This window comes from Callorhinus ursinus, unplaced genomic scaffold (genome assembly GCF_003265705.2).
Source record: "Callorhinus ursinus isolate GAN/ISIS: 27379988/994484 unplaced genomic scaffold, GSC_fseal_2.0 scaffold18, whole genome shotgun sequence".
Lineage (NCBI taxonomy): Eukaryota > Metazoa > Chordata > Mammalia > Carnivora > Otariidae > Callorhinus > Callorhinus ursinus.
Genome location: NW_027397080.1, coordinates 11,525,461 through 11,552,811, shown reverse-complemented (window position 1 = coordinate 11,552,811; position 27,351 = coordinate 11,525,461). Strand labels below are relative to the sequence as shown.

The 27,351-nt window shown below is 47.2% G+C and overlaps 1 protein-coding gene across 1 annotated transcript in view; it reads right to left on the bottom strand.

Moving 5' to 3' along the window:
- Positions 1-1,724: 1,724 nt before the first annotated feature.
- CSMD2 (CUB and Sushi multiple domains 2) overlaps positions 1,725-27,351 on the bottom strand; it is a 598,617-nt gene continuing 572,990 nt past the window's right edge. The window contains exons 59-71 of the mRNA XM_073902955.1: positions 26,909-27,088; positions 26,302-26,475; positions 20,759-20,932; positions 20,409-20,482; positions 17,601-17,712; positions 16,848-17,027; positions 12,534-12,596; positions 11,668-11,829; positions 9,857-9,966; positions 8,581-8,668; positions 6,865-7,003; positions 6,459-6,671; positions 1,725-4,154 (exon numbers count right to left, since the gene is read on the bottom strand). Of these exons, the coding sequence (XP_073759056.1) occupies positions 6,512-6,671; positions 6,865-7,003; positions 8,581-8,668; positions 9,857-9,966; positions 11,668-11,829; positions 12,534-12,596; positions 16,848-17,027; positions 17,601-17,712; positions 20,409-20,482; positions 20,759-20,932; positions 26,302-26,475; positions 26,909-27,088 (1,616 nt within the window). The 3' untranslated portion in view covers positions 1,725-4,154; positions 6,459-6,511. The remainder of the gene's footprint in view (positions 4,155-6,458; positions 6,672-6,864; positions 7,004-8,580; positions 8,669-9,856; positions 9,967-11,667; positions 11,830-12,533; positions 12,597-16,847; positions 17,028-17,600; positions 17,713-20,408; positions 20,483-20,758; positions 20,933-26,301; positions 26,476-26,908; positions 27,089-27,351) is intronic.

Genomic DNA, 27,351 nt, shown 5'->3' with positions numbered 1-27,351 from the left:
TTTCTTCTTTACCTCTCCTGCAGTGGCCATCTTGCCTGGATGATCCTCCTTAGTTTGGCCTTTGTCTACTATAGATTTCCTGCTGCCTAAGCCACCTGCCCTTTAGGCTGCCATCCTTGGAACCTGACCTCTTCAGTCCAGGCCAAACCCCATCCCTGAAGGAGAATAGCTTTTCTGTCCCCAGGTTCTTATCCTGAGCTGATCCGGGCTTTATTATAACTTAATTTTTTAAATAAAAAAATGTGATGAAATACACATTGCATAACATTTACCATCTTAACCATTTTTAAGGGTACAGGTCAGCATTATCAAATATATTCACGTTGTTGTGCAATCTCCAGGATTTTTTTCATCTTGTAAAATGGAAACTCCGTACCCATTAAACAGCTCCCACTCCCCCCTCCCTCCAGCCCCTGGCAACCACCATTCTACTTTATTTATATGAATTTGACACCTTATAAAAGCAGAACCGTGCTGTATTTGTCCTGTAATGGGTTTGTTTCACTTAGCATAACGTTCTCAAGCTTCCTCTATGTGGCAGCATGTGTCAAAATTTCTCTCCTCTTTAAGGCTACTGTTCCATTGTACACATGCAGCACATCTTGTGTATCCATTCATCTGTCAGTTGACATTTGGGCTCTTCTACCCCTAAGCTATCACCAATAATGCTGCTATGAACATGGGTACACATATATCTCTTTGTGACTCTGCTTTCCATTCTTTTGGATATATACTCAGAAGAGGAATGGCTGGATCATACAGCAGCCCATTTTCTGAGGAACCTCCATACTATTTCCCACAGCAGTTGTACTATTTCACACACACAAGGATTCCAGTTTCTCTACATCCTTGCCAACACTTGGTATTTTCTGTGTTTTTCACAGAACCTATCCTAACAGATGTGAGGTGGCATTTCACTGTGGTTTTGATTGCATGTCCCCAATGTGTGATGTTCTGCAATTTTTCATGTGCTTGTTGGCCACCTGTGTGTCTTCTTTGGAGAAATGTCTCTTCAAGTACTTTGCCTGTTTTAAAATCAGGTTTTGAGGGGTGCCTGGGTGGCTCAGTAGGTTAAGCATCTGACTCTTGATTTTGGCTCAGGTTGTGATCTCAGGGTCGTGGGATCAAGCCCTGCATTGGGCTCTATGCTCAGCTCGGAGTCTGCTTGTTGCTCTCCCTCTGCTCCTCCCTCACGTGTCCTTTCTCTCGCTCTCTCAAATGAATAAAATCTTAAAAAAAATAAAATCAGGCTTTGTTGTTGTTGAATGGTAGGAATTCCTTACATTTTTTTGGATGTTGATCCCTTAATAGTATACGATTTGCAAATATTTCTTCCCATCCCATAGGTTGCCTTTTCACTCTGTTGACTGTGTCCTTTGATGCAGCTTTTGGATTTGATGGAGTGCAATTTATCTATTTTTTCTTTTGTTGCCTGTGCTCTTGGAGTCCTAGCCCAGAAATCATCACCAAATCCAATGTCATGAAGCTTTCCCCTATGCTTTCTTGTAAGATTTTTATATTTTAGGTCTTATGTTTAGGTATGTACTCCCTTTTGTGTTAATTTTTGTCTGTGGTAGATTTCCATATTTCCACTCTTGGCTTCTGGCCCAAAATATGTCTTTCCTCCCCTTCCCCAGGAAACACTTGCCCCTAGCCACGAAAAAGGCCATTAAAATGTAAGAAACCAATGCAAAAATTTATATTTTATTTGAATTCAAAAAATTTAAAATTGCTTTCAAATTCAGGAAAGTACCATAATGCAGGACCCCAGGGGAAGCCTCATATACAGAGACAGATAAATTAAATGTATATACCGCAGACAAGCCAAGAAGGTGTGTAGATTACATATTTACAGTACTTGATGTTTTCTGAAAACCATATTTATACATTTTATTACATTTACAAAAAAGGCTTCCACTACCGTTTACCTACAATAATGAAAAAAAATTTACACCTTTTTTTCTTTCTTTTTTGGTACTGTACAAACTTTGTATAATAAAAATATATCTCTGTACAAAAGATTTTTTTTTTGTTTTTGTTTTACTTTTTTTTTTTTTTTTTTCTCCTCATGGGATGGTGGTGGGTATATGGTGTGGACGGTGAGTGAAAGGCTTAGTCTGCCCCGGTTCCTTGCAAGCCTCTGGAGGTGGTGTGAAAATGCCAGAGGTGGGCATGGGTGATGCACAGCAGAGTGCTGGGTGCCCCAGCGGCATGTGCTCCTTGGGCGTCTCCTGGGACTTCAGAAGGGGACACAGGGGAGGGGCGGAGGCAGGGCTGGAGGAGGAGTCCACTGCGTGGTCTGAGAGGAGTGAAGAACAGGGAAAGGACGCAGCCAAAGAACCTCCTGCATTTGTTTCCAGGGAAAGAGAGAGATGAGCGCATGAGTGTGTGTGTGTTTGGGTTGGTCCTCTCCCGCCAAACCCAGGGATGTGGTGACCCAGGGCAGGTGTGGGCGCCTGTGGGCTCCTGCCATTGCGGGTCCCAGTCCCATCTGCTGGAAACTGACCACCTCTCACTGTACTCCAGCCCATCTTAGCGTTAGGCAGATCACTATTTGCTTAAGAACCAGGTGTCCCTGCCATTCCACTCCCTTACATTTCTATTCGTTATTTCAGTTATGTGATATGAACATCTTAGGACAGCATGTCACATGTGCACAGGTGCTTAAGCCCAGGGGGACCTTCCCGAAGACAGAGAAAACAGCTCTAAATGCCACCATTTGATCCCTAAACTTGTTAGTGTCCCAACAGTACGTATATGGAATTCAATAATGACCCAAGGACGATGGAACTCAAAATGAATCAAGCCGACTTGCAAGGAACTGGAGAGAATGTGACTTTCATTCACTCCATTCTTTTGATTCAGGAGCGCTCGGGTTCTCTGTCTGCTGTATCGAGGGGCTGCTGGGAGCCAAGGGGCCAGCGCCGACTCCAGGAGGCCTGGGTGCTGGGTCCTTTCCCTGACGCTGCCCAGGTGGAGAGAACAGAGCCCAGCTGGGACACACAGGTCCCCTGCCTGGCCCACCAGCCCTGGCCACAGCTCTGCTACAGAGATGCACCTACTCCCCCCTTTATTTGGTGCCCCGTTAGACCTGGGTGTCTGGCAGCTGGTATCGTGGACTTTGGAGTCAGACCCATCTGGGTTAGCATCCTGACTGCACACTTACTGTGTGGTTTACGTCTCCTCAACCTTTCCGGGCTTCTGTTTTCTCATTTATAAGACAAGAACAATAATTCCTCTATTTTGGGTGTTGTAAGGTCTAGAAATGATACACTGAAAGTGTCAGGCACAGAGAAGAAACTCAGCACATGGCAGCCATTACTTTTTGGACACTGGGCTAAGCTTGCCCTCCTGTACCAGCCCCTTCCCGATGCCTGCAGCCTTGGCCACCTCTGTCCGGGCCACTGACTTGCTTCTTTTCTCCTTGTCAGTTGACAGTCAGACTTAACCTTGAACCCAAGGCCCGATTCTTGTCGTCCCTCCGCCTGAACTCACCCTTCTTTTCCAGTGCTTCCCGGGACCCGGAATGACTTTTTTAACTTACTGCGCTTAGAACTCAATAAAATTCTGTTGGAAAAAATAAACTGCTTTCTACAGTACTTCTCCAGATGTTTTTCTGCCCTTGGGGTACTCCTTGCTGTCACCCTGCAGATGAGGGCGTCCACTGGCAGACAGCTGCTTCCTGCACGTCGGGCACCTGCCGACACACTCACCGTGTCCTCACACACGGGGCAGACGGGGCGTGCCGGTTTCAGTGTGGACCCGGCGTCCTCCCCTTCACCCCTTCTCCGTGTGTGCGGGGGGCAGGGCATGGGGCATCTTTCACACACGTCTCTCTTTCTTTCTTAAGCTTCTGTGGTCTCTTCCATAGACTCAAATGAAGGAGAGGCGTGTGCGTTTGTGTGCGCTCGGGCCCGTACACACACGGGCACGTCCACAAGATGCTTTGCTATTTTAAATCTGTAAGCTTCCTTCATCCATCTGCAGCCCCCTCTTCCTCTACTGTCCAAAGTCGGGGCCCACTGGGCGTCTTCTCTGGGGTGGCGGGTGCAGATGGTGGCGGAGCGAGGGCCCGAGTCCCAGCCGTAGCAGACACAGGCAGCAGAGAGACGGACGAAGATGGGCACCGGGCGCTGTGCTCAGGGGGCTCTCGGCTTGTCCCGGGAGAACCAGGGACGGACAGATGGCACCAGAGATGGTAAACAAGAGAGGCGGGGGGGGCGGGGAGCAGGAGCCGTTGAGAGGAAAAGAGGCAAAGCAGAGCGGGATAAAGGGGAAAGAAGCAGATTAGTAGCCTTGATCTTGATCTTCCCCAACTGAGGATGGGGTGTAGGTGGGGGACACACACAGCAGGACGCACATTCTCCCAATGTTGTCTTTTTTTTTTTTTCTGGCAGTATCAACTTATCCATTAGGCACAAGAGACCCAATGCTTAGGGGCCACCACACTTTTAGGGGTGTAGGAGAATGGTTTAACTTTAGTTTCTTTCAAAATCGGAAGGAAAAAATATGAATGTGACAATAATGGGCATACAATAATGTGTCCAGACTGGATTATATTCATCTTTCTAATAACACAGTTGTCCACTATCATGTTTAATATATTGTTTTTAATGGAGGAAAAGGCCCATGAGAGCCGTACCACAGTCCTGCTCCCTGACTCGCTGACCCCACAGGTCTCCATGATTTTCCTGTTTCGGGTTCTTATTTTAATTTCAGCTGTTCTTGTTAGGCATCATTTGAATTTATCACCTAATTATTCATTTTAAACCTACGTGTGTGTGTTCAGGGTAGTTCTTCACACATCCCCTCCCTGAGTCAACAACGCTTTCTCTGTGTTTTCTTTGTGCTCCTGCTCTGGGCAGGGCATGGTGGGCCCCTTTCCAGGGGAGCCTCACTGGAGGGCTGTGGCCTGGGTGGAATATTCCGAAGCCCTGAATGCTGATGACAGACAATGCTGGGGGCTCCTAGACTTGGAGACACCAACTGCACGTGACCTGGAGGTGACACATATGCACACAGGTGTGGGGACCCAATGGAGCCCGAAATGAGGAGCGGGGGTTGGGGAGGGGCGTGATGCAGATCAGGGGGCATTCTGATTTCTCTCTTATACTGTTCAGTAATTCAGCAACTCGAAGTTCAGAGTCATTACTGATCACCCATAAGGCCTGATTTATGTCATCAGAGGGGATTTTTCCTTTTTCTTTTTTACTTTCTATTTGTGAGTTCTGAGTAGGAAAAAGTACAGAGGGATCATAAAGATGAAACCTCAGAACTAAGTATGTAATTCTGGAATAACTTCTCCTCCTTCTTTAAATGTTTGTTTCAGATGGATGTCAAAGGATGTGGAAAGACTCAATAAGTTAATTGTGTTCAATGGTTGCCTTTGTATATTCTGAAAATAATTTTTATCTCTTTATGTATAAATTATCTTAATGCCTACAATTTTAAGCCTAGACTTAAGCCAGAGAAATAATCTAGAGGCGGAAGTGGGCTCAAAGGAGGGAGGGGAGAATCGGAGACAGGCAGGGATTGTGTCAACCATCTACCATGCTCTAGGTGATGGCTAATTTGACATGTCAACTTGACAAGGCTCTGGTCAGACACTAGTTGGTCAAACACAGGTCTAGATGTTGCTGTGAAGGAATTTTTTAGGTGTGTTAACACTTAAATCAGTAGACTTTGAGTAAAGCAGATTACCCACCCCATAGAGGTGGGCCTCATCCAATCAGTTGAAGGCCTGAGGAGAAAAATTAAGGTCCCTGAGGAGGAAGGAATTCTGCCTCCAGATGGCCTTTGGGTCAAGATGAAATCAACCCCTGATGGAATTTCCAGCCTGCAGGGCTGCCCTGTGGACTTCAGACTTTCCAGCACCACAATCATGTGAACCAATTCCTTAAACTAAATCTCTCCCCCCACCTCTCTCTCTGTGTATACATACAATACATACATATGTATATCCATCTCTCCAGATGGATAGCTCTATACATCTAGACACACTGATGCATACATCTTCCTGTATGGACATAGATATGCAGTTGTCTATATGGAGATGTAGACATATATGCATGGTATGTGGACTTCATGCATGTATTATGTGTACACACATGCACCTCTCTCTGGAGAGCCCTGACTGCCACATTCTACTCGGATATTTTGCCAAGCCCAAAGGCTAGGAAGAGCACAGTCTCTGGAGTCAGGCAGCCTGGAACTGAGACTGGATTCTGCCCCTGATACTTTACTAGCCATGTGATCTTGGTCGAGTTCATTCTTTTCCTGTACCTCAGTTTTCCCATTGAATGAGGATAACAACAGTACCCACCTCGCAGGGGGGCCGTCCCTAGCTCAGCGCCTGGCACACAGCGGTACTCAGCGCGCCGTCTGGCCCCCGCCCCGCCACCCCGGCTGTGGGCGGGGCTGTCTCTCCCCTCCCCCCTCCCCGCGCACGCGCGTCTCACCGGCTGCCGGAGGCGGGGCTCTCGGTGGCGGCGGTGGCAGCCAGGCCTGGGGGCTATACCGCTGTACACACCGTACTGACTGTGAACTCCGCCTCGGTGGCCATGATGTCTGTGGGTTGGATGTTGCGGTCGTACATTGGGTTCTCGAATGTGGCCCGGACATTTGTGTTTTCATGGCCAGCATAGCCATTGAACGGGACTTTGGGTCTTCTCCTGGGAATAAGAGAGCGAGAGCAAGAGCGAGAGCGAGAGCGAGAGAGAGAGACTGACTCAGGATCGGAAGGGGGAGAGGGAGGGAACGGGAGGTTGTGTCTTTCAGAAGGCCCCAGGAAGGCTGTGGGCTGGGGTCGGGGATGGGGCCCGACCCCCTCCAGGCCCCCCCTCCCCTCCGCCCTCCCTCCGGTACCTGTGCTTGTAGAGATAGAGCACAAAGCCCGCGATGATGAGGGCGATGAAAGGCACCAGGATTGCAGCGGCCACCGAGCTGCTGTTGGAAGCAAAGTGGCGGCCGATGGACTCGGGGTCGGACTCCAGCAGCCTGAGGTCTGCAAAGTCGCAGAAGCAGAAACCTCAGGTCACAGAGACCCAGCTATGTGAGGGGACAGCCCCCCGGGGGGCGGTGCGGCCTCGAGCAGGGAGGTCATCTCCTGCAGCCCAGACCCCGAGCCAGCTGCCTTCCCCCGCCCCCAGTCCCCGGGGAGCCAATCTGCGGGAGAACCTAAAACCTGTCACAGGCTAAAATCTTCAGAGGGTGCTGCCTTCAGAAGTTTTGAAACTTCTTTTGGCCACAGAAGCCTTTTATCAGGTAAAACCGTAGGAGGAAGCCAAAATACAAAACAGGTGAGGGTGGGCCTGCTGGGGGAGGGGTGGTGGTGGGGGGGGGGGGGGGGGGGCAGCCGGGGGGGGGGGGGGGTCTCCCTCCAGCTCCTCCTGTGGTCCTCCTGGCACCAGGCTGGGCGGGCGGGCTCAGAGGAGTGCAGGGAGACACGCGGCCTGCTAAGTGGCCCACCCTACCGGGGTGGGGGCTCCAAGAGGGGAGAGGTCTGCCCCGGAGCACAGGGAGTCAGTTGAGAAGCCAGAGTCGAGAACTCCAGCTTCTGAGTTCTCTCTAGTGTGTCAGGCTGAGGGGCCAGGGGAACTGTCTTCAAGTACTTGAAGGGCTGCTGTCAGGAAAGAGAGGTCTTACTCCATGCTCCTCACAAGGGCGAGCTAAGAACTCCGCTAGGGGAGGAGAGTGGGAATGACAGGCAAGCAGATTTTCACTAAGACAAGGAGAAGCTTCCTGAAGGTCAGAGCTGCGAGAAAATGCAGGCAGGGCTCCTGGGCATGGTGGTGTCAGCAGCCGGGTACACAGAGCTGGCTCTTGAGCACCCCTGACTGCCTCCTGTCTCCCCTCCCACCGCCTCGGAGAAACCAGGGGCCCTCCCTGGACTAGGGTTTGAGGCTCTGGGTCAAGGTCAATCTCTGAAGGGAGGAGACTGGATGCTGATGACTGTAGCAGGCAGGGTAAAGATGCCAGGGAAGAGCCACCTTCCGGGACTGCTCGGGGAGGGAAGGACAATGTGAGTTAAAGGCACCCCTAAGAACCCCACATCTGCATGCTTCAGGGTGTCTGGGTGGTGCCCAAGGGCTGGCTGGCTGGTGTTGCTGGGGGCCGTATTCGAGACCCAACGTCCCTTACGCCGGGGCTCTCAACTCCAGGCCTGGCCATGAAACTGGCAAAGGTCGAGCCTGTCATGTGTATGTGCTTGTTTCTGGGGGACATATTCCATAGCCTTTATCAGAATCTCAAAGGCCGGGGTCCCTGGGTGGCTCAGTTGTTAAGCGTCTGCCTTTGGCTCAGGTCATGATCCCAGGGTCCTGGGATTGAGCCCCACATCGGACTCCCTGCTCAGCGGGAAGCCTGCTTCTCCCTCTCCCACTCCCCCTGCTTGTGTTCCCTCTCTTGCTATGTCTCTGTCAAATAAATAAATAAAATCTTTAAAAAAAAAAAAAGAATCTCAAAGGCAGCTGTGACCCCCAAATGTGTTAAGAACCCCTGGATTTGGCTGTTGCACTTCACTCCTCTACCCCCCACCCCTGTACACAAGTGTCTCCCTTCCCGGGGACAAATGCTAGTTACCAAGTCTTTGAAAGCCGAACTGCCCGAAGCCTTGGCCCTTGACCGAGCCTTGGTAGATGAAGGTGCCTCCGGGGGACTCTGACGAGACCTGCGGAGGTGAGAGCAGAGGCGGTGAGATGGGGGCATGGCCAGGTGAAGCCGCACGCCCTCCTGGTGCAGGCTGTCAGACTCTGGTGTACCCTGGGACTGTGGTGCTGGAGGTGGGGCGGGCCCACCAGGTGCTCCTGGGAGGTGGGGAGGTGCCTCGTCGTCTACTGGTCCCATCACTTCATCTGTGTGGGCCTCCCATTTGCCAGGCAGGACTAACAACAGTACCTGTGCACAGGGTGGTGGCGAGGCCTGCTTGAGCTCACGCAGAGAAGGCACTTAGACCACTTCTGGGCCTAGAGAACTGTTAGCCATTATCACTGTGATGAAAACGGCCGTCAAGAGCCCCTGGAACCACCGAGCTGTGATTAAAGTGTACCCAGCAGATTTAACATACTTTGGACGGTTCATCACAGTTCCAATAGCTACTAATTTGAGGAGGTAGTTGGGGACGTAAGTCTTCTTGGCTCATCTGTCTTGTCCCTGCGGATGCACTCTGACTCCTCAGCTACTCTGGCCACCATGACCTCTCCCTCCTTCCCACCCTTCCATGTCCAGCATCAACAATCCGAGACAGGGAAGCCACAGGTGAGATACGGGACACTATGCTCAATTCTCCCCCTCCTCCGTGAAATTGGAAGGTGCAGGCAGAGAAGCATCACTGTGGATCTGCCTTCTGCCTTAAGAATGCCCTAGAATGTAGTTAGGCTTTCCCACACGGGAAGGCAAGAAAGCCGTATCTCCTCCCCTGTGTCTTGGTCTCTCAAGCTGTGCTAAATCATCTGTAATCTGCATCCTCAATTGTGAGTGGATATTTGAAGTAGTCACCTGGGACCTTTTCCCATACCCCAGCATCACACCATTACCTCCAGCTTGCTTGAATTCACTCTTACACAGCTGTTCGGGTTCCTTGCTTTCTGCTCGAACATCAGACCCTACTCCGTATCACTCAGGTGTGCTGGCCTTCCGGACACTCCGCCTCCTGGCCCCTTCATCTTTTCCTTTACCTATTTCACTAGGAGATGAGGATTCCCTTGATCCTAGTTCTGGCCCCCAAGTAAACCTGCCAAGTTTCCATGTTGTTCCTACGCATCTCCACTCTCTTTCCCCCCTTCCCTGCCTGTGATCTGGGAATCAGGGACAGGGCAGGGCACAGGGAGGTCAAGGACTGAGATTTTGCAGCACTTACATGCCCATCCAAAGCCCAGTGGTCTTTGAATTTGTTCACAAAGATCTCCACAGGCCCTGTAATCTGGTAAATCTGGAGCAGGAGATGGAAATCTTCTTTCTTGTAAATTCCTGGGAAAAGGAAGTTCAGACAGTACACTAAAGATCTGGAAAAATCTCCAAGCCCAAATTTGCGGGTACGTGGAATTTCACGTGTCGATGTTGATGTAAACATGGCATGCATGACTGCCAGTAGGTAAGCGTAGTTTGGCCTATGAGATTGTGTGTGCTGTGAGGATACACGAGAGTGTGTGCATGTGTGTTACAGACAACTGGATCACTGACCTGTTTGTGACCCTTTTAACACATGCATGCGTCAGAATAAAGTGAATATGATTTTGCATACGTGAATGTGTCAGTTAACGCATGAGTATGCTTTACGATTCCGTGGGTGCGGGAATGCAGGAGGCATGTAGGTGGGCTTCTGTGATGTCTTTACTCCCCTGCCTTAGAGCGAATGGGGAACCCGACTGTTCACCTGTGCGTGTGTGCGCGCTCGCATGGATGAGCGGGTATGATTGTGTGTGGGCCTTGTATGAATGTCTATATCCATTCACTCATGCGTTCCTTTACCTGTCCATCTCTTCCAGAAATGTTTGTTTTCTGAGAGATTTAGTTTTCCTGATTATAAAAAGATTGAAAATTGGGGCAGTTGTGGGAAAGGCAGAGATGCAGGAAGAAAAAAAGAAATCATTTCTGATATCACTAAGAAATAGTCACTGTTAAACTTTTGGTGGAATTATTTCCAATTTTCTTTCTTTTTTAAAGATTTTATTTACTTGAGAGACACAGAGAGCAAGAGAGAGTGCACGAGTGGGGGGAGCTGCAGAGGGAGAAGGAGAAGAAGACTCCCCAGTGAGCAGGGTTAGGGTTAGGGGCAGGGTTCCATCCCAGGACCCTGGAATCCTGACCTGAGCCGAAGTCAGATGCTTAACCAACTGAACCACCCAGGTACCCCCCAATTTTCTTTCTTATAATTTTTCCTTTAAAAAAACTGGAGTCACATTGTAAATGCACTATGGTAGGTCCATTTGCCCCCAAATTGGCATACTATTTTATCTATCAGGTGTACTATAATTAATATATCCATTTTGTTATTTTTGGACAATTTTCTCTTTCCAGTTTTTATGTAATAAAAATAGCCCTGTAATGTCAACATCTTTTATTCAGGAATGTTTCACTCCCTTCATAGTTATTTTTTATGATAAAAATTCTTAGAAATATGATTAATGGGTTCAATAATTTTCAAAGATCTTAACACAAATTGCCAAACTGTTTTCTAGAACTGTACTATTTTACACTTTGACCATCAACTGCATCAGTGCCTTCACTGGACCCTGACCAGCACTAAAGTTTATCACTTAAAAAAAAAATCTTAGTGGGATAAGTGGAAAATGACATTTTTTTGTGTACTTTTAGTTTTTTGATTATTGCTGAAAAATATTTTTTCTTTTGTTTATTGACTGTATTTTGGCTTCTGGGAATTCTCTGTCCCTACTTTTGGTTCAGTTTTAGGGATTTTGGTCTCTTTTCTCTTTATTTAAGAGTCCTTTTCAGTTCACGTTATTGTTTATCATCTATCTAACCATTTCCTTTTAGACCCTGGTGATTTTATCATGCAAACAAAGATGAACAATTTCTCCTCCTCCTGCCCATCAGACGAGTCTCCCCAGGACATGAGGATGCAATGACAGTAGACTTGTCCTTGTAGAGGGCGTGTGCCCGCCCACCCCTATCACACCCAGGCTTTCGCGGGGGTGGCCTACTCCTTACCAGCCAAGTGCACCTCCACGCCACTGTGGTCAATCATGGTGGCGTTGACCTTGCTGTTGACAACCTGGAAGCCAGTCACTCTGAGCATGGCCGGCTGCTTCTTCCCCTGGTACTCATAGGCTCCTTTCCATAGGGAGTTCTTGGCAAAAACATCCCCAGGAACTGGAGGAAGTAAGAAACAGATGTGAGAGGGACTGAGGCCACCTGATGGCTGCTCCCAGTTCACTCATGGAGGTTGCTTTCTCCAAAGCCTAACTCGGGAGAGGATGGTGGAGTGCTCTGGTCCTCCTGTGATCCAAAATGGAACTTGAACTGAGTATGATGCCAACTCTAGTTTCCTTTTTATATAACACACATGCTAATGTGATGAATAAAAGTATAAAGTTCAAAAAAGGTTACGATAGTCCACAATAATTTTGCATCGGTCGGGCCACACCTGTAGTTATGTGCCCAGTTCTGGACATTGCACTTTGAAAGAAACAATACCTGTGTTAAAAAAGTAACTGTTTCCAGGAAGCTCCCTGGGCAGGACTTGGATCTCTGTGTCTGTATGACTACACACTGGCCAGTCCTGTGCTGGGGGGGGGGGGGGGGTTGTGGTAAACAATGGCTCCTGAGCTCGAAGGTCTGGATGTGTTTCTGGAAGGCTTTGGCTCTCTCTTCTGGATGAGGTTTCTGTTTCCTTCAGGCTCACTTCCTCCTGAAGTTTGTCAGGGGTGGGTAGTGGGTGGAGGAATCTGTTTGGCTCCGTAGACAGTTTTCACACCCTTTCACTGAGTACTCGGAAAGTCATGTGCATGTTTCTGGGTAACTAGGTGAAGGAATCAACACCAGTTTCTTGAGCCGAAGATCTGGACCATACCTACCAGAAGCTTGGGTGAGTGGTGGCTCCCGGGCAGTGTTGATGGGTCTCCCACTAGGCCGGACCTCTGCTGGGGAAAGAGAATGGAAGAACACAGGTTCAGCCTCTGGTCTGCACTCTGTTGGAAAAATAATGGCCACCTCTCTGACACTAGGTCAATGGGTTCTCTGAGATCTTGCTTTGGACTTATCCTCTTAAATTGGGAGTGGATACTTTGATTGTCTGGTGATGCTATGGACCCCTCTTGGAATAATAAAACAATGAGTTAAAAGGAAATCCGTTTTATCAATTATAGTCATTGACATATTAAACAAAGAATTAGGATGCAGGTAGATACGTGATTCTTTATTACTGCATTAAATAACAGGATCTAATAGCAGGTCCAGTCACTACCGTATCCTTGAAGTAGTCAGCAATATTTCATGATATCAGTAACAACTGCAATATAATATGAGAATCTCTGTAATTTTTACTGGTGACAAAGTCATAGGTATTGTTAACATTACTATAGGCTTTGGTCTACATTTCAAATTAAAGGAAATGCTAAATTTCAGCAAGAGGTAAAGGACAATAAAGCTGTCTCTTCTGCCACCCTTGTACCTAGATCTGCCGAATGCCCCTATTGATGACCCCTAGGTTGAAAAGCCTTGTCCCAGACTCTGCTTTCCTCCCAGATGCCTGGCACGAAGGCGGACCTTCCAACAATCAAAAGTGAACTCCTTGAGGCCTGGTGGGAGTTTGAGTGGTATGCTCCCTTCCCTTGGAGTGATGATACTAAGACTGAGAAGCCCACAACAGCTGCTCCGTCTTGCACCATGAACCACGATTCCCAGCGCGTTTTCTCTGGTGTCCACACCAGCATCCCACCAACCTAGGAGATGGTCAAGGAGGAGCACGAGTGGGATGTACTTGGGGTACCCAGGGCTTGGCTCCTCTGAGGACCACCATGGTTGATATCCACAGCAAGACCTCTGTGGTGATGTTATAGGGGCAATTATACAGCTGGATAGAGCTGAGGATCCAGATATGAGCTCACATCATCCGGTCCCTGTTCAACACAGTCTGGGCTTCCTGGCCTTCGCCTACCCTGTGAAGCCTAGGGAGCTGAAGATGGCAGGCGACGTGACTGGGGCCCTGGCCTACGTCCCTGCTGCCAAGTGACTGAACATCCGGGCCCTGGTCTTGGGCCTCCTTCTGATCATTACGTTCACCATTACTTTTGCCCCTGGCTCACTGATGATTCTCCATGCAATTTCAGAGACCGTAAAATGTTATGGAGGCTGCTAGTAGCTGCCCATGGTCTGAGGCTCTCACCCCTTTCATAGCAGTGTCTATACGCATCAGTCTATAGCTGAATTCAATAAAGCACTTGTGTGTGGGGAGTAAAAAAGACTGAGAAGCCCTCACAGGCAAAGTCACAAGCTCTGGGCCTGAGCCACATAGTGTAAGTTCAGGTCCCAGCAGTGCTACTTTGTGATGTGTGACCTGGATCAGTCCCTTTACCCCTCAGAGTCTCCATCTCCTCATTGGAAATATGGGAAAATACTGAAACATACCTCACAGGTCTACGCTGAATAAATGAGGTTGTGAACATGAAGGTCACAGTCAGCCATTGTTAATGTCTTTTCTTCTTTTGCACAGAAAGAACAGAAATATCTGCCTTATCACCAAGGAAGGGCAGACTCTCCCTTCTTTCTCCTTGAGGAGGCTAGATTTTTGAGCACAATCCTACCAACTCCGGAGGGCAGCTTATGTACAGAAGGCTGTGGAGAAATCTTCCACAGTGTCTCAGTCAAAGTACTTTTATGAAGAAAATGCCTTTATTGTCTTAGGTTTTATAAGATGAAGGACGTAAGAGGGAGAAAGCTTATAGGCCAAGAGCTGTGCTAGGCCATGTTATTCACAGTATTTCATTTACTCCTGCTCTCAGAACTATGAGGTACAGATTACTATCTCCATTTTATAGAAGAGAAACTCATTACGAGGCAGAGAAGTGAAGAGGCTTGCCAAAGATCACACAGTAAGGGGATGAATTGAATTCAACTGCATCTAAAGCATTTTGTACTTTTATAGACAAGTACATAATAGCATCAAAAACAATAAAATACTTAAGACCAAATGTGACCAAGAAGTGCAAGACGTGTATAATGACAAAGACAAACCATCGTTTTAGAAGGAATTAAAGATCTAAATAAATGGAAAGACATCCCCTGCTCATGGATTGGAAGACTTAATACTGTTCAGATGCAACATTCCCCAAACTGACCTACAGATTTACTGCAATCCCTGTCAAAATCCCAGCTGTCTGTTTTGCAGAATTCCACAATCCAACCCTAAAGTTCATATAGAAATATAAGGGGCCCAGAAGAGCTAAAACAATCTTGAAAAAGAAGAACAAAAAGGAGGATGTATTCTTCCCAACTTCAAAACTTATTACAAAGCTATTGTAATCAGAACTGTGGTGATGTCATAGAGGCAGTTATACAGATCAATGGATAAAGCTGAGGATCCAGATATAAGCTCACATATTTATGGTCAAATGATCTTTGACAGGGGTGCCAAGAAAATTCAATGAAGAATAGTGAAGAATAGTCTTTCCAACAAATGGAGCTGGGACAGGTGGATATCCACATGCAAAAGAATGAATTTGGACCCCAAATGACCACCTCCCCCCAAAAAACCCCCACAAAATGAACAAAAGACCTAAATTTGGGAGCTAGGACTATAAAACTTAGAAAAAACCATAGACATAAGTTTTCAGGACCTTGGATTTAGCAATGGTTTCTTTGGTATGATATGGAAACATGAACATAGATAAATTGGAGTTCATTAAACTTAAAGACTTTTGTGCTTAAAAGGACACCAAAAGAAGGTGAAAAGATTCAAACTCATCAAGTTGTCTACATTAAATACGTGCATTTTTATATATCAATTATATCTCAATAAGGCTGTAAAAACACTCCATTAAAAAGAGAAGAAAAAAATTTAACACAGGACTAAAATGGAGCTTGAAATGTGACAGTCTAATTTCATTTTAGGTGATGAGTGAAATAAAGAAGAAAGTACTTGTAAATTTTAAAAAAAGAAAGTGAAAGACAACCCATAAAATGGGAGAAAATATGTGCAAATCTTGTATCTGATAAGAGTCTTATATTCTAGATATATAAAGAACTCTTGAAGAGACTCTGGACCAAGATGGTGACATGGGAGGCCCCTGAATTCCCCTCCTGTCATGGACGCACTGAATGTACAGCTACACATGGTTTAACAGCAGGAGTTCAAGTAGAGGAAAGGATCTAAATATAAAAACATAGGAAACTATAAAACTCCCTGATATAGATAGATGGTTAAATTCAGAATACTTTAATATTGTAACTGTGGTGGATAAATCAGTTACCACTCTAGTACAAAGATTAAAAGACAAAAGTGTTAAAATAACTACAACTGCAGGGGCACCTGAGTGGCTCAGTTGGTTAACTATTTGACTCTTGATCTCAGCTCAGGTCTTGAACTTAGGGTTGTGAGTTCAAGCCTCGCATTGGGCTCCAGGCTGGGTGTGGAGCCTAAAAACAAAACAAAACAAAACAAAAACCCCAAACTGGAACTGCAATAATTTGTTAATGAATACATGGTATAAAAAGATGTCAACTATGACATCAAAAACATAAAATTTAAGAAGGGAGTGTAAAAATGTATAGCTGTTGTATGCACTCAAAGTTAAGTTGTTATTTGCTTTATTTATTTATTTATTTATTATTTATTTATTTAATTACTTATTATTTTTAAGTAGGCTCCATGCCCAGTGTGGAGCCCAGTGCGGGGCTTGAACTCATGACCCTGAGATCGAGACCTGAGCAAGATCTGAGCTGAGACCAAGAGGGCTTAATGGACACAGAACATTCCACCCAACAGCAGCTGAATACACATTCTTATCAAGTGCACGTGGAACATTCTCCAGGACAGATCATATGGGCTACAAAACAATTCTTTTTTTAAGGTAAGTCTACCTTTTTTTTGAGAGAGAGAGGGAGAGAGACCATGCACACACACACAAACACACACACTCTCTCTCTCAAATAAATAAATCTTTAAGCCCAGGCAGAAAGGTAGCAAAATAAAACTTGGGATGGCCTCACTATGTGTCTCTTTGGACTGCTCTGGTTTCATATCCTAGAGGCTCAATACCTCAGAAACTCAGAAGCAGGATCCAGCTCCCGGAAATCCTATTTCTTCCTTCTCTTTTGCTGTCTTCTGCTCAAGCTCAGCTGTCACCTTTGGTCTCCCACCCTGGAGAGGTTCGCCAAGTGGGCGCACTCACCCAGGCAGATGGGTGGTTTGCCTGTCCAGCTGCCATCTGCTTTGCAGGTGCGGTGCTCAGAGCCACCCTTGAGGGAGAAGCCCTCCTGGCAGGAGTAGAGGAGTGTGTAGCCCATGGAGGGCAAGTCCAGGGCCCCAACGTTGGCATGGGATGGCGTCTCTGGCTGCTTGCAGTGGTGGGCTGGGTGAGAGGAAAGACAGTGTTGGACCTGGAGAGAATAGGGTCTTCAGGAGGCCTTTGGACTATTCCTGTTCCTACATGGAACGTTCCCTTCCTTTCCCCTCTAGGCCCTTTTCGTGTCCGGCATCCCCTCCCCACACCTCCCCTCCGACGCCAGCCTTGATGTCTAGACCTATGGCCACGATGGAGATGATGTGGATCCAGGCTTAGTCACCCCTGGGGGGCCTGCAGCACTCTTCCTGGGGGAAGAGGAGTAATTATGGTCAAAAGCCTGAAATCTTTCAACCTGAGGGCTGACCTTGTAGTTGTGAGTTTTGGCTGCCACTAGAAAGTTCTTTCTTTTTCGCTAAGGCATAGGAATTGCCTTCAAATATCAGAAAGGTTTTTGTGTGGAAATGTCTTCCGTGAGGCCCCAAGGGATAAGGACTACAAAGAAAGCAATATTGGTCCCAGGGAGAAGTCATGAGTTTCCTGTCGGTCAGAGCATTCGAGCATGTCCTGGGTGCCCAGGTGGGGGAGATAATGTGTTGCCAAGAGGAACTGTCAAGGGATGCAGGGGAAGTCTGCACTTACGGACACAGTCGGGTGGGGTTCCGCTCCAGGTGAGGTTGGGGAGGCAGGTCCTGGTGGTGGAACCCTGAAGCAGGTAACCTTTCTGACAACGGAAGAGCACTGTGCTTCCCACCTGCGGGGAGGACGGAAGCTTCCTTCATCCCTTTCTATCCAGTGATGCTTCATACCTTGTTACTTGACTACTTACTTTCCCATCACCCAGCTCCTACCCACACCCTTGCCTCCACCTGCAACATCCTTCTTCCACTTCTCTGCCTGGTTAAATATTATTTACCCTTTGAGGCAGCCTTATGCCTCTTCCCTCAGCCCTTACCCAAGCCCCCGGGCCAGAGCAATGCTCTTCTTGGATGTAGCACGCTCTGCTGTGGCGGACAGATGCCTGACTCAGAATCAGAAGACCCTGGTCTGAGTTCCGGCTTCGACGTTTGCTCACGGAATGACAGGCTGCCGGGAACTTGACACCTGAGTCTTCCGGTGCAGAGCATGGGACCACCAGCCCCGCCACGCCTACAGCGCAGTGTCGTGACACTCAAACTCGGTGCTGGATTTGAAAGCATTTTATAAAATGGGAAGCACTGCACAACACAGAATTATTACTTGGGTGTATCTCTTCTATGAGTCTACATGTTCCTTAAGGGAGACTTGTCTTCTTTATAGACAGCTCCCCCGTAGAACCTGGCACTTGCTTAGTGAGTATCTGTTGGGCAGAATTACCACCCTGCTGCCATTTCTGCCTCTGCTCAGTTGTGTCTGCCCCCACCCCATCCACCAGCCCTCACTGTCCCACACGACATCCCTGCAACCACCGGCTCCATCTCTCCCTCCGCCTTTCGCATGGCAGCTTCCTAAGCTGTAACTCCAACGTCCCTGTTTCCCAGCTCAAAACACTCACATGTCCCTATTACCTATGGGAGCAAAATTCCAACACCGAGTGAAACTCTTGACTTCCACTCCCTTCCCGCAGGCCCTTCCGCTTTGTCTGGAATTTCATCCTCTCATTCAGCAATGGCCCCTCTGTCCGTACAGGTGTGCAGATCAAAACCTCCAAGCCAGTCTTGATTCCTCCCTCTTCTTCAACTCCTCCCTCCAATCCGTCAGCGCGTCCTCTTGGTTCTGCCTCCACAGTCCATCTTGGTCCCTTCACTGCTCTCCGTGTCACTGTCACTACCTCGCCCTTCCCCCGAGCCATGACGACAGTGTCCTACTTGTCTGGGTGCCTCCGTCATAACCCTATTATTCATTTTCTCTGCAGCATTCAAATGATGGATCGGAGTCCCCTTCAGATGGTTTCCTATGACATTTAGAATAAAATCCAAAATGCTTACCATGGCCTCAAGGGCCCCAGGTGACCTGGCCCATGGCTTTCTCTTTTAAAAAATTATTATGTAATATTTGATGCATGCAAAAGAGTATCTGGAAAGAACCTGGACACATTACGTTGAGCCCAGCGCTCCAGGGCTGGGATGTTAGCAACACAATTGTTACTCTCTGAGTCCTCCTTCCCTGGCTCCTCCTCGGTGGTAAGCACTATCTTGAATTTTGTGTTTTTTAATTTCCTTGCTTTGTTAAAAGATAATTCTATCACACATATGCACATATATCACTAATCATATGTCCTTCCTAGTTTTAATCTTTATAGGAATAGCATCATCCCACCTTATCATTTGATGCTAGGTTTCTAAGATTCACCCACGTTGTGGAGAGCTGTCCTGCATTCATTCTCACGGCTGTGACTTTAAAATTTTTCTCAGATCTCGGTAACATGTGCAAGGGTATCTTTGGGGTTCGTTTCCAGGAATGGAGCTTTTGGGTTGCAGAATGTGTGGATATTTAACTTTACAAGACAGTGCCCAGTTGTTTTCAAACCTCGCCTCACTCTCTGGCTACATCTCCTCCTCGGCTCACACTGCTCTGGACTCATTGGCCCCCCTGCTTTCCACTCCTCCAGCCTGCTAAGTGCTCCCCCGCCTTGGTGCCCCTTTGAACTGGAGGCCACAGCTCAATTTCAGGAGGGCTCTTCCTAAAATAGCAGGCCACTCTGTCACAACCCCTTGGTACTAGATGGTGGGTAGGGCTTATTGCTCTCAGAAGTTATCCTGTTCACTGTCACCAGCCAGAGACCTTCTTAGAGTGGGCACATAGCCTGTCTTGTTCCCACTGCATTCCTAGCACCTAGAAAGTTTATGGCAGTAAATATTTGTTACATGAATACAGATTGAGTGAATAAGTCACATTCTTTGGCTGGATCCCCATGGGCCATTTCTCCTGGGCACATCTCAGGCTCCAGCTAACTGTCCTGTCTTGAAGACACCCATACTTTCCTGCTTCCTGTTCTCTGTTCCGAGTGTCCCATCCCAGGCTGTCCAAACCCCTTCCTCTTTCTGAAGTTCTTTCTGAGATGTGTCCGTGGAGCCTGCCTCCCATGTGGCACTTGCTCGTTCCTGCCACTTTGAGCCCTGGGTCTACGGGGAGCGTATAGGTGCCGTGCGGACAGACGGTTGCCTGTCTCACTCATTTCTGTCTTCCCACAACTGCCCGCCCCAACCGCAGGGGGCTGCTGGGGAGTGTTTCTGTCACTATGTGAGAATCTCTTGCGCATCAGTTTCTCGGATTGCTGTCAGTGCCTCTGTTTCTGCAGGGTGCTCCGGTGTGGCATGGTTCAAAGACGCAGAACACTTTCTGTCTCCAGCTTTCAAGGTCTTGTTCCCCCCAGTGCTGTACCTGGGAAGATCCCTGAGTCCTCTTGAGGCTGACAGTGATAGACAGGGACAGGTGGCAGGCAGGCCTGATCCTGGCTGACCTCATTACCTGGTATCCCTGGGAATTGTTCTGTATCCCGAACTGTGGAACGCCGGGGTCTGCACACATGGTCAGCGTCGGGTCTAGATTGCAAAACAGAGAAACAGGCCCCACAGTCAGAGAAGCTTTCATCGCCTCCACTCACTCTGAGAGATAGGTGGAGGAGGGAAAAATGGGAGCCACATCCTACTTCCCGACCTGTTAATATCTCCACCCGAGTCATACCCCTGGGCCGACTATGTGATTCCTGGCAGCACGCTCACTCTGGATATTTCAATCTCACACCCTGCTCTAAGAAGCTCGGGTCTGAAAGAAGGATGCCCACCAGCTCGGACGCTCTTCCCCAAACCACCTCTCACCTATGCAGCTGGGCTGGGTACCACTCCACGTCCCATCTGACTGGCAAAACCTCCGTGGAGAGCCCACCAGCACCAGAGGGGGCTGGCAGGAGAAGGAGACGGATGACCTGTAGGAGAAGCCTCGGTCCTCTCTCCTGCCACGGGCTGGGACGCCAGGATCTCCGCAGAACACGGCTGGGAAGACGAAGGGAGGAAGGCAGGTCCAAGTTGCTTTCTAGAGCCCCATCGGCCACCACAGGCTGGCTTTCCTCCCAGTGCCACTTGAACTCTGCCAACGGGGGCAGCCCTGGGTCAATAGTCACACCCGCGTCACACACCCGCTGCTGTGTGTGTCCTTTCCTTCCCAAATCCAAAATGCTTGTTAATAATCACCCAAGTAATGAAGCAACGTTATAGGAAGTTAAATTGAGAAAAAGTAAACTACAACTCACTACGCAAAACTTTTTCCCATTTTCATGTGTGTAAACTTGTGTGTGGCTGTGAACCCAGTGTCCCAGTGTTATAAACCTTGCTTTGTTCACTTACTAGTCTGTAAATATTTTCCATGTTTATGACATCATTATCACTTACTGGCTACATAATTTTGCCGTGAGAGGTTGTACCATAGTTGTGGTTTATTGTAGCCTTTATATTAGGCATTTTCTATTATTATACCATTAAATGTGGCTCTTCTTTCCCTGGTAATGTTTTCTTTTTTTTAAGATTTTATTTATTTATTTGACAGAGAGAGAGACAACGAGAGAGGGAACACAAGCAGGGGGAGTGGGAGAGGGAGAAGCAGGCTTCCTGCCGAGCAGGGAGCCCGATGCGGGGCTCGATCCCAGGAGCCCAGGATCATGAACTGAGCCCAAGGCAGACGCTTAACGACTGAGCCACCCAGGCGGCCCCTGGTAATGTTTTCTTATAGGGATTCTCTAGGAGTGGACTTAGTATGTTCGAGCGTGTTTGCAGCTCTTGATGTATACAGCCAAATGTCTTTCCAAAGTGTGTGCATTTATACTGCGGTGGGTATGAATGTGCCCATTTCATTGAGATCCTCAGAGAGATTCCCTAAAGAATGATTACTGAATTCAAATCATGTGACAGCAAACAGAATAAACACAGGCCCCTCTTCTGTCCCTTCTCCTCAGTGTCTTAAGTGTTTGCACACATGATTTATTAAAAATGCTTACTTCCTTAGGACATTGCAGAGACAGGCCTGTGTTTTTAAGGGGCTGACTGCAAATATGATTTTGATGCCTTGAAAATAAGCATAAAGGGATTCTACCTGTGTTTTTATTCCTAGGACCAATATACTTTCAAACAGATCTCAAGATCAGGGATGGCACATGATAGACAGCCAGTGGTGTGTGGTGTGGCAGGAGCAGGCCCACGGGACCACCAGCATGCTTGGGTTCAGCTGGTCGGAAAGCACACGGAGCTTGCACTGATTTCCCATAAACACTTGTGCAGCAGTTCTCCCAGAACAAACCAGCTGCCGTGGGGAGTGGCCGGATGGGTCCCCTACACTCTGTGAATGTGCTTTACCTAAGAGAAAGGGCCTCAGGCCGATCATATGTGGCTTTGGAGTTCCACTGACTGAAGCACTCTAAAATGCAAAATTAAATTTTATGTCTATCCTTTTTTCCTATTTTAAAAGTTCTAGTGGTGATAACACGGGCTGTAAATTTGAGTAAGAATTTTAAGAGAAAATTGTCTGGAGAAATGATTGTTTTCAGACTAGACTTTGTCACTAACACACTAGGTCAGGTCCTTTTTCTGAGCTTCATCTTCCCTGCCAGCCACCGGAGATGGGACTTCTGCCTACCTCAGGATATCTCGTTGTGAGAATTAGATGTGACCATGTGTGTAAATGTCCCCTGAGGAGGCAGCACAAAGCCTGTGAAATGTAAAATGTTATCTCTGTGGATGGACTGATACTCTGTGACCTCCCAGGGGAGGAGTTCACGTGCGGGTAATCAGAGCAAAGCTAATGGCGCAGTGTGACTCCTCTTCCTCACGTCCATTTTGCCTTGAATTAAATTCACTTCCTTTTCCATTAATTTTCAGACAGCATTTAACAAACATCTTCAGCTCCTGATTTTCTGCTGCTTCTGGCACCGAATAAGTCCGCAGACATGAGTCCTGCCTTCTGAGATTTTAGAATCTAAGCCGGATAACACAGGAGGGTATAAAGGTGAAAAATACAGATAAATAACATGGCTTGAGCATCAACAAAACTTACTGAAAGTACATTAAGTGCATCAGGGACTCAGGAGAAGAAGTAGAAGTTGCATATTTGGAAATGATGGGATCTGGGGAGGGGGGTAGTCAACTTCAGAAGCTTCTTTACTGAAGACAGGGGAGCTGTCAAGCCAAATGGGGAGGTGGCATGGAAAGGGCTGAGTGGGTCTGGGGAAGCATGTAGGAAGTGGGTGAGGCTGACAATGATCTTGATCCTGATGTGCTACAGTGTGGGGACAAAATCCCTGCCCATGTTTAGGGAGTTATGTAAGAGGAAGAAGTGGTGTTATGAGGGATATGTTTGCAGTGATACAGCAAGAAAGTGACTAGGTCTGAGAGGCATGCCTATGGAGGAAGAGATGCAGTCTGGAGGAGGGAAGCAGGAGTACCAAGCACTGCGGAAGGCCCAGATGCAAAGTTTGGAAACAATGATAAGAATTCCAATACTGCACATCTCAAGTGGTCAGCCGCTTGGCCGCGGAAAATATGTTGTGGAGCACAGCAGGTTAGAAATAAATATATTTGACTTCTTTACAGCAAGCTCCAAGAAAACTGACTACCAGAGTCATAGTTCCCCAAGACATCACTTCAAGCATGAAGAACACCCTTCATGCTATGATGTGAATGTGTGTGTGTGCACACAGCCAAGAGCTTCATAATCATATACAAAATAAAATGGAAGCAGGCTAGTATCCAAAATCTAGAAAGAACGTACCAGACTCAACACCTGAAAACAAAAAATCCAGTCCGGAAATGGGCAGAAGACATGAACAGACATTTCTCCAAAGAAAAGACACATGAAAAAATGCTCAACATCCCTTGGCATCAGGGAAATACAAATCAAAACCACAGTGAGATACCACTTCACACCTGTCAGAATGGCTAAAATTAACATCAGGAAACAACAGATGTTGGTAAGGATGCGGAAAAAGGGGAACCTATTGGTGGGAATGCAAGCTGGTGCAGCCACTCTGGGAAACAGTATAGAGGTTCCTCAAAAAGCTGAAAATAGAGCTGCCTATAACCCAGCAATTGCACTACTAGGTATTTATCCAAAGGATACAAACAGTAATTTGAAGGGACAAATGCACCCCAATGTTTATGGCAGAAATGTCTACAATGGCCAAACTATGGAAAGAGCCCAGATGTTCAGCAAAAGATGAACGGATAAAGAAGATGTGGTGTGTGTGTATATATATATATATATATATATATATATATATATATACACACTGGAATACTACTCAGCCATCAAAAAATGAAATCTTGCCATTTGTAATGATGTGGATAGAACTAGAGGGTATTATGCTAAGCAAAATAAGTCAGTCAGAGAAAGACAAATACCATATGATTTCACTCATATGTGGAATTTAAGAAACAAAACAGATGAACATAGGGGAAGGGAAGGAAAAATAAAATAAGATGAGAATTGAGAGGGAGGCAAACCATAAGAGACTTTTAATCATAGGAAACAAACTAAGGGTTGCTAGAGGGGAGGGGGTGGGAGGATGGGGTAACTGGGTGATGGGCATTAAGGACGGCATGTGATGTAATGAGCACTGGGTATTATCTAAGACTGATGAATCACTAAATTCTACCTATCAAACTAATTTAAAAAAAGTCTGAAGAAAAGGATGCATCCTAAAGAAATAGAAAATAATAAAATGGAAGCAGGATCAGCAGCCTATGCTGGTGGAAGCCTCTATGGGAGCTGGGGGTCTAGACAAGCCAATCAGAAGTCAGTTAAAGGCTGACTTGATCAGAAGTCACCAAATCTAGGAAGAGGCAGCTCAGTGAACAAGAAGTACAAATGGATGACAAAGAAAGAGCAACTCCGTCTTGCTGATAAGAAATATGATGCCAATTAGAACAATGAGATACCTTTTTAAACTTCTTGGGCTGGTAAATATTAAAAGATATTGGCAAAATCCATTGTTAATGAGGAATTGAGTCAAGAAGTATTCTCATAAACTGCTGGTGGGAGTGTGAGTTGGGACTCTTTTCTAGAAGACAGTTTGGCACCATGTGTCAAGATGTATAGGGTGCATACCCGCTGGCTCAGCATTTTCTCTCTCCTAGGACTTTACTAGAAGAGTAAAGAAATGTTATCTTCAAGAACATTTATTGCAGAACTTCTAATGCAACTAAACTGGAGAAGCCTAAATTCTTCACCAGTAGGAGAAGATTAAACCAGTTGTGGTAGCTACAATAAGGAAGTTCTTTAAGCTATTAAAAATGATGATGTGTAGGTCAGTATGGATTGATGGAGAAAGGTGGTGATGGCCTATCAATGAAGACAAGTCACAAACTAGTCTGCACAGCATGATTTAATACTGTTCGCCAAAAACTGCACACCTCTATGTCCAGAGCATTGTGGTCGGGGTGGAAGCACAGTCAAGAGCTTAACCCTGGTTATCTTCGGGAAGCCAGAGTGTTATGTTCTTCTTTGCTTTTTCAGATACATTTACATTTTTTTAAATGATGACCATAATTCATTGTTCAAAAGCAATTTAGCTATTTCTCAAGAAGAAAAGTAGGGTTTCTCAGCCCACACTCAACCCTGAGACTTGCTACCTTCCTAATGTTTCCTTGGAGGTATGCAAAGGCCTGAGGGGCTGACCATGCACCAGATGCTGCCTTTCCTGCATCCACTTTTGAGCTGCTGGTCCTAGTTCCTGCTGAAATTTCCCAAACTGAAGTAAATTTTCAGAGGTATCCAAACAATGTCATGAGTCTGTTGATGGTTTTCTACAGAATTAGATAAATGCCTAGTAGAAAAAAAAAATAGGTCTACTATTTGTCCAAAGCATGGGTGCTGAGAAGATCTTCCAGAGTCCAATTATGTGACAAGACTAAATGAGGAAGTGAGCTCTGGGATGGAATTGGGCTCTTGGGGACACAATTAGGCCAGGTGGATAAGAAATAAAGTCTTTCACCAAAAAATCAGGTAGGCTCCAGGAATCTTTTCTCTGTGGGCTATTTTCCATAAAGACAGGCACATTTCCAGCATGGGCCCCTTCTAGATCTTTGGGAACTATCCCATCCAGTGAACAACCTTTCATGTTAAGAGACACCTCCCTTATCTCTGGCTTAACTTCCTTCCACTGTAACTCCACATGGTGTCCACAGCTGGGGCTCAGTTGGGATATTCTCATTATTTTCCTTTAAACTCCCTTTAAGAGTGTCTTTGGTAAAGTCTCTCCCCGATTTTGGGGGAAGGTATTACCTATTCTAGGCCTTCCAGTAGCAGAGCTCTGAGGAGGGAAGGGGAAGGAGCTGGCAGATAGGATGCACAAAGACCTGTTCATAAGCAAACTTACGGAAACACTGAGGCAACTCTCCAGTCCAGGATCCATTCCCTTCACAGGTGAGCACTGCAGGCAGGGACAGCTGGTACCCCTCCAGGCAGGCATATGACACGCTTGAGCCCCACATGAAGTCGGATCCCACCACTTTCCCATTGGGGATGAGCTGAGGTGGCTTGCATATGATAGCTGGGGGAGGGGGAGAGCAAAGCACGCTGAGTTCTGGTGCCATCCTGGGGCACTAGGCCCCACTCCCCAGCACGGATGTCACTGGCTACCCTGCGCCTGCTGGGATTCTGGGCTAAGCAGGAAGAATCAGAAATGCCCCCTCTTAGTTTGGGAGCTGGGGTCCTTTTGCATTTTACAGTGCCCTCAAGTGTGACAACCCACTCCTCTGTCTGCACAGTCCTCCCCTTGATGCTCAAAGCCCCGGCCTTACCTTGGTGTCTCTGACTCCCTCCTTGCAGATGTTCAGGGATCAGTCCTTATCTCACACCCCCCAGGACAAGATGTTATTAGGGCTCTGCCTCATCACCTCCCTCCCTGCTACATGTTCGAGGCCCATGTCTCACTTTTGTATCTTCTTTGGCCCTGTGTCCACATGTGCAGCCCTCAGACACACCTTTGCAGACTGGCTTAGTACCATTCCACGTCCGGTCCTTGGTGCAGCTCAGCACAGACACCCTATGTGACTCCATCATGTAGCCAGGGACACACTGAAACGTCACCGTTTTGTTGTATCTGAAGTCATTGCCCAGCCGGAGGCCATTGGCTGGAATTCCAGGGTCGCCACAGTTTATGACTAGGAGAAGGGAGATAAAGCATGGTTCACTATCGGTACAGAACCCTTTCCTCCCCAGCATTCCAGTGCTATCCTTAGTACTCTCCGCACATGTCCAGGAGGGAAGAGAGTCAGATCAGGGATGCCCTGACTCTTCACAGGCTTCCGGTTGGGCACTGCACTTTCTAAAGTCCCTCTGGCCAAGTCTCTCTGCAATGGCCCTCCCACTTCCCCACTGTCCTCGCCCCCACCATCCTTATGCACCCCAGCAACTTGGACTATGA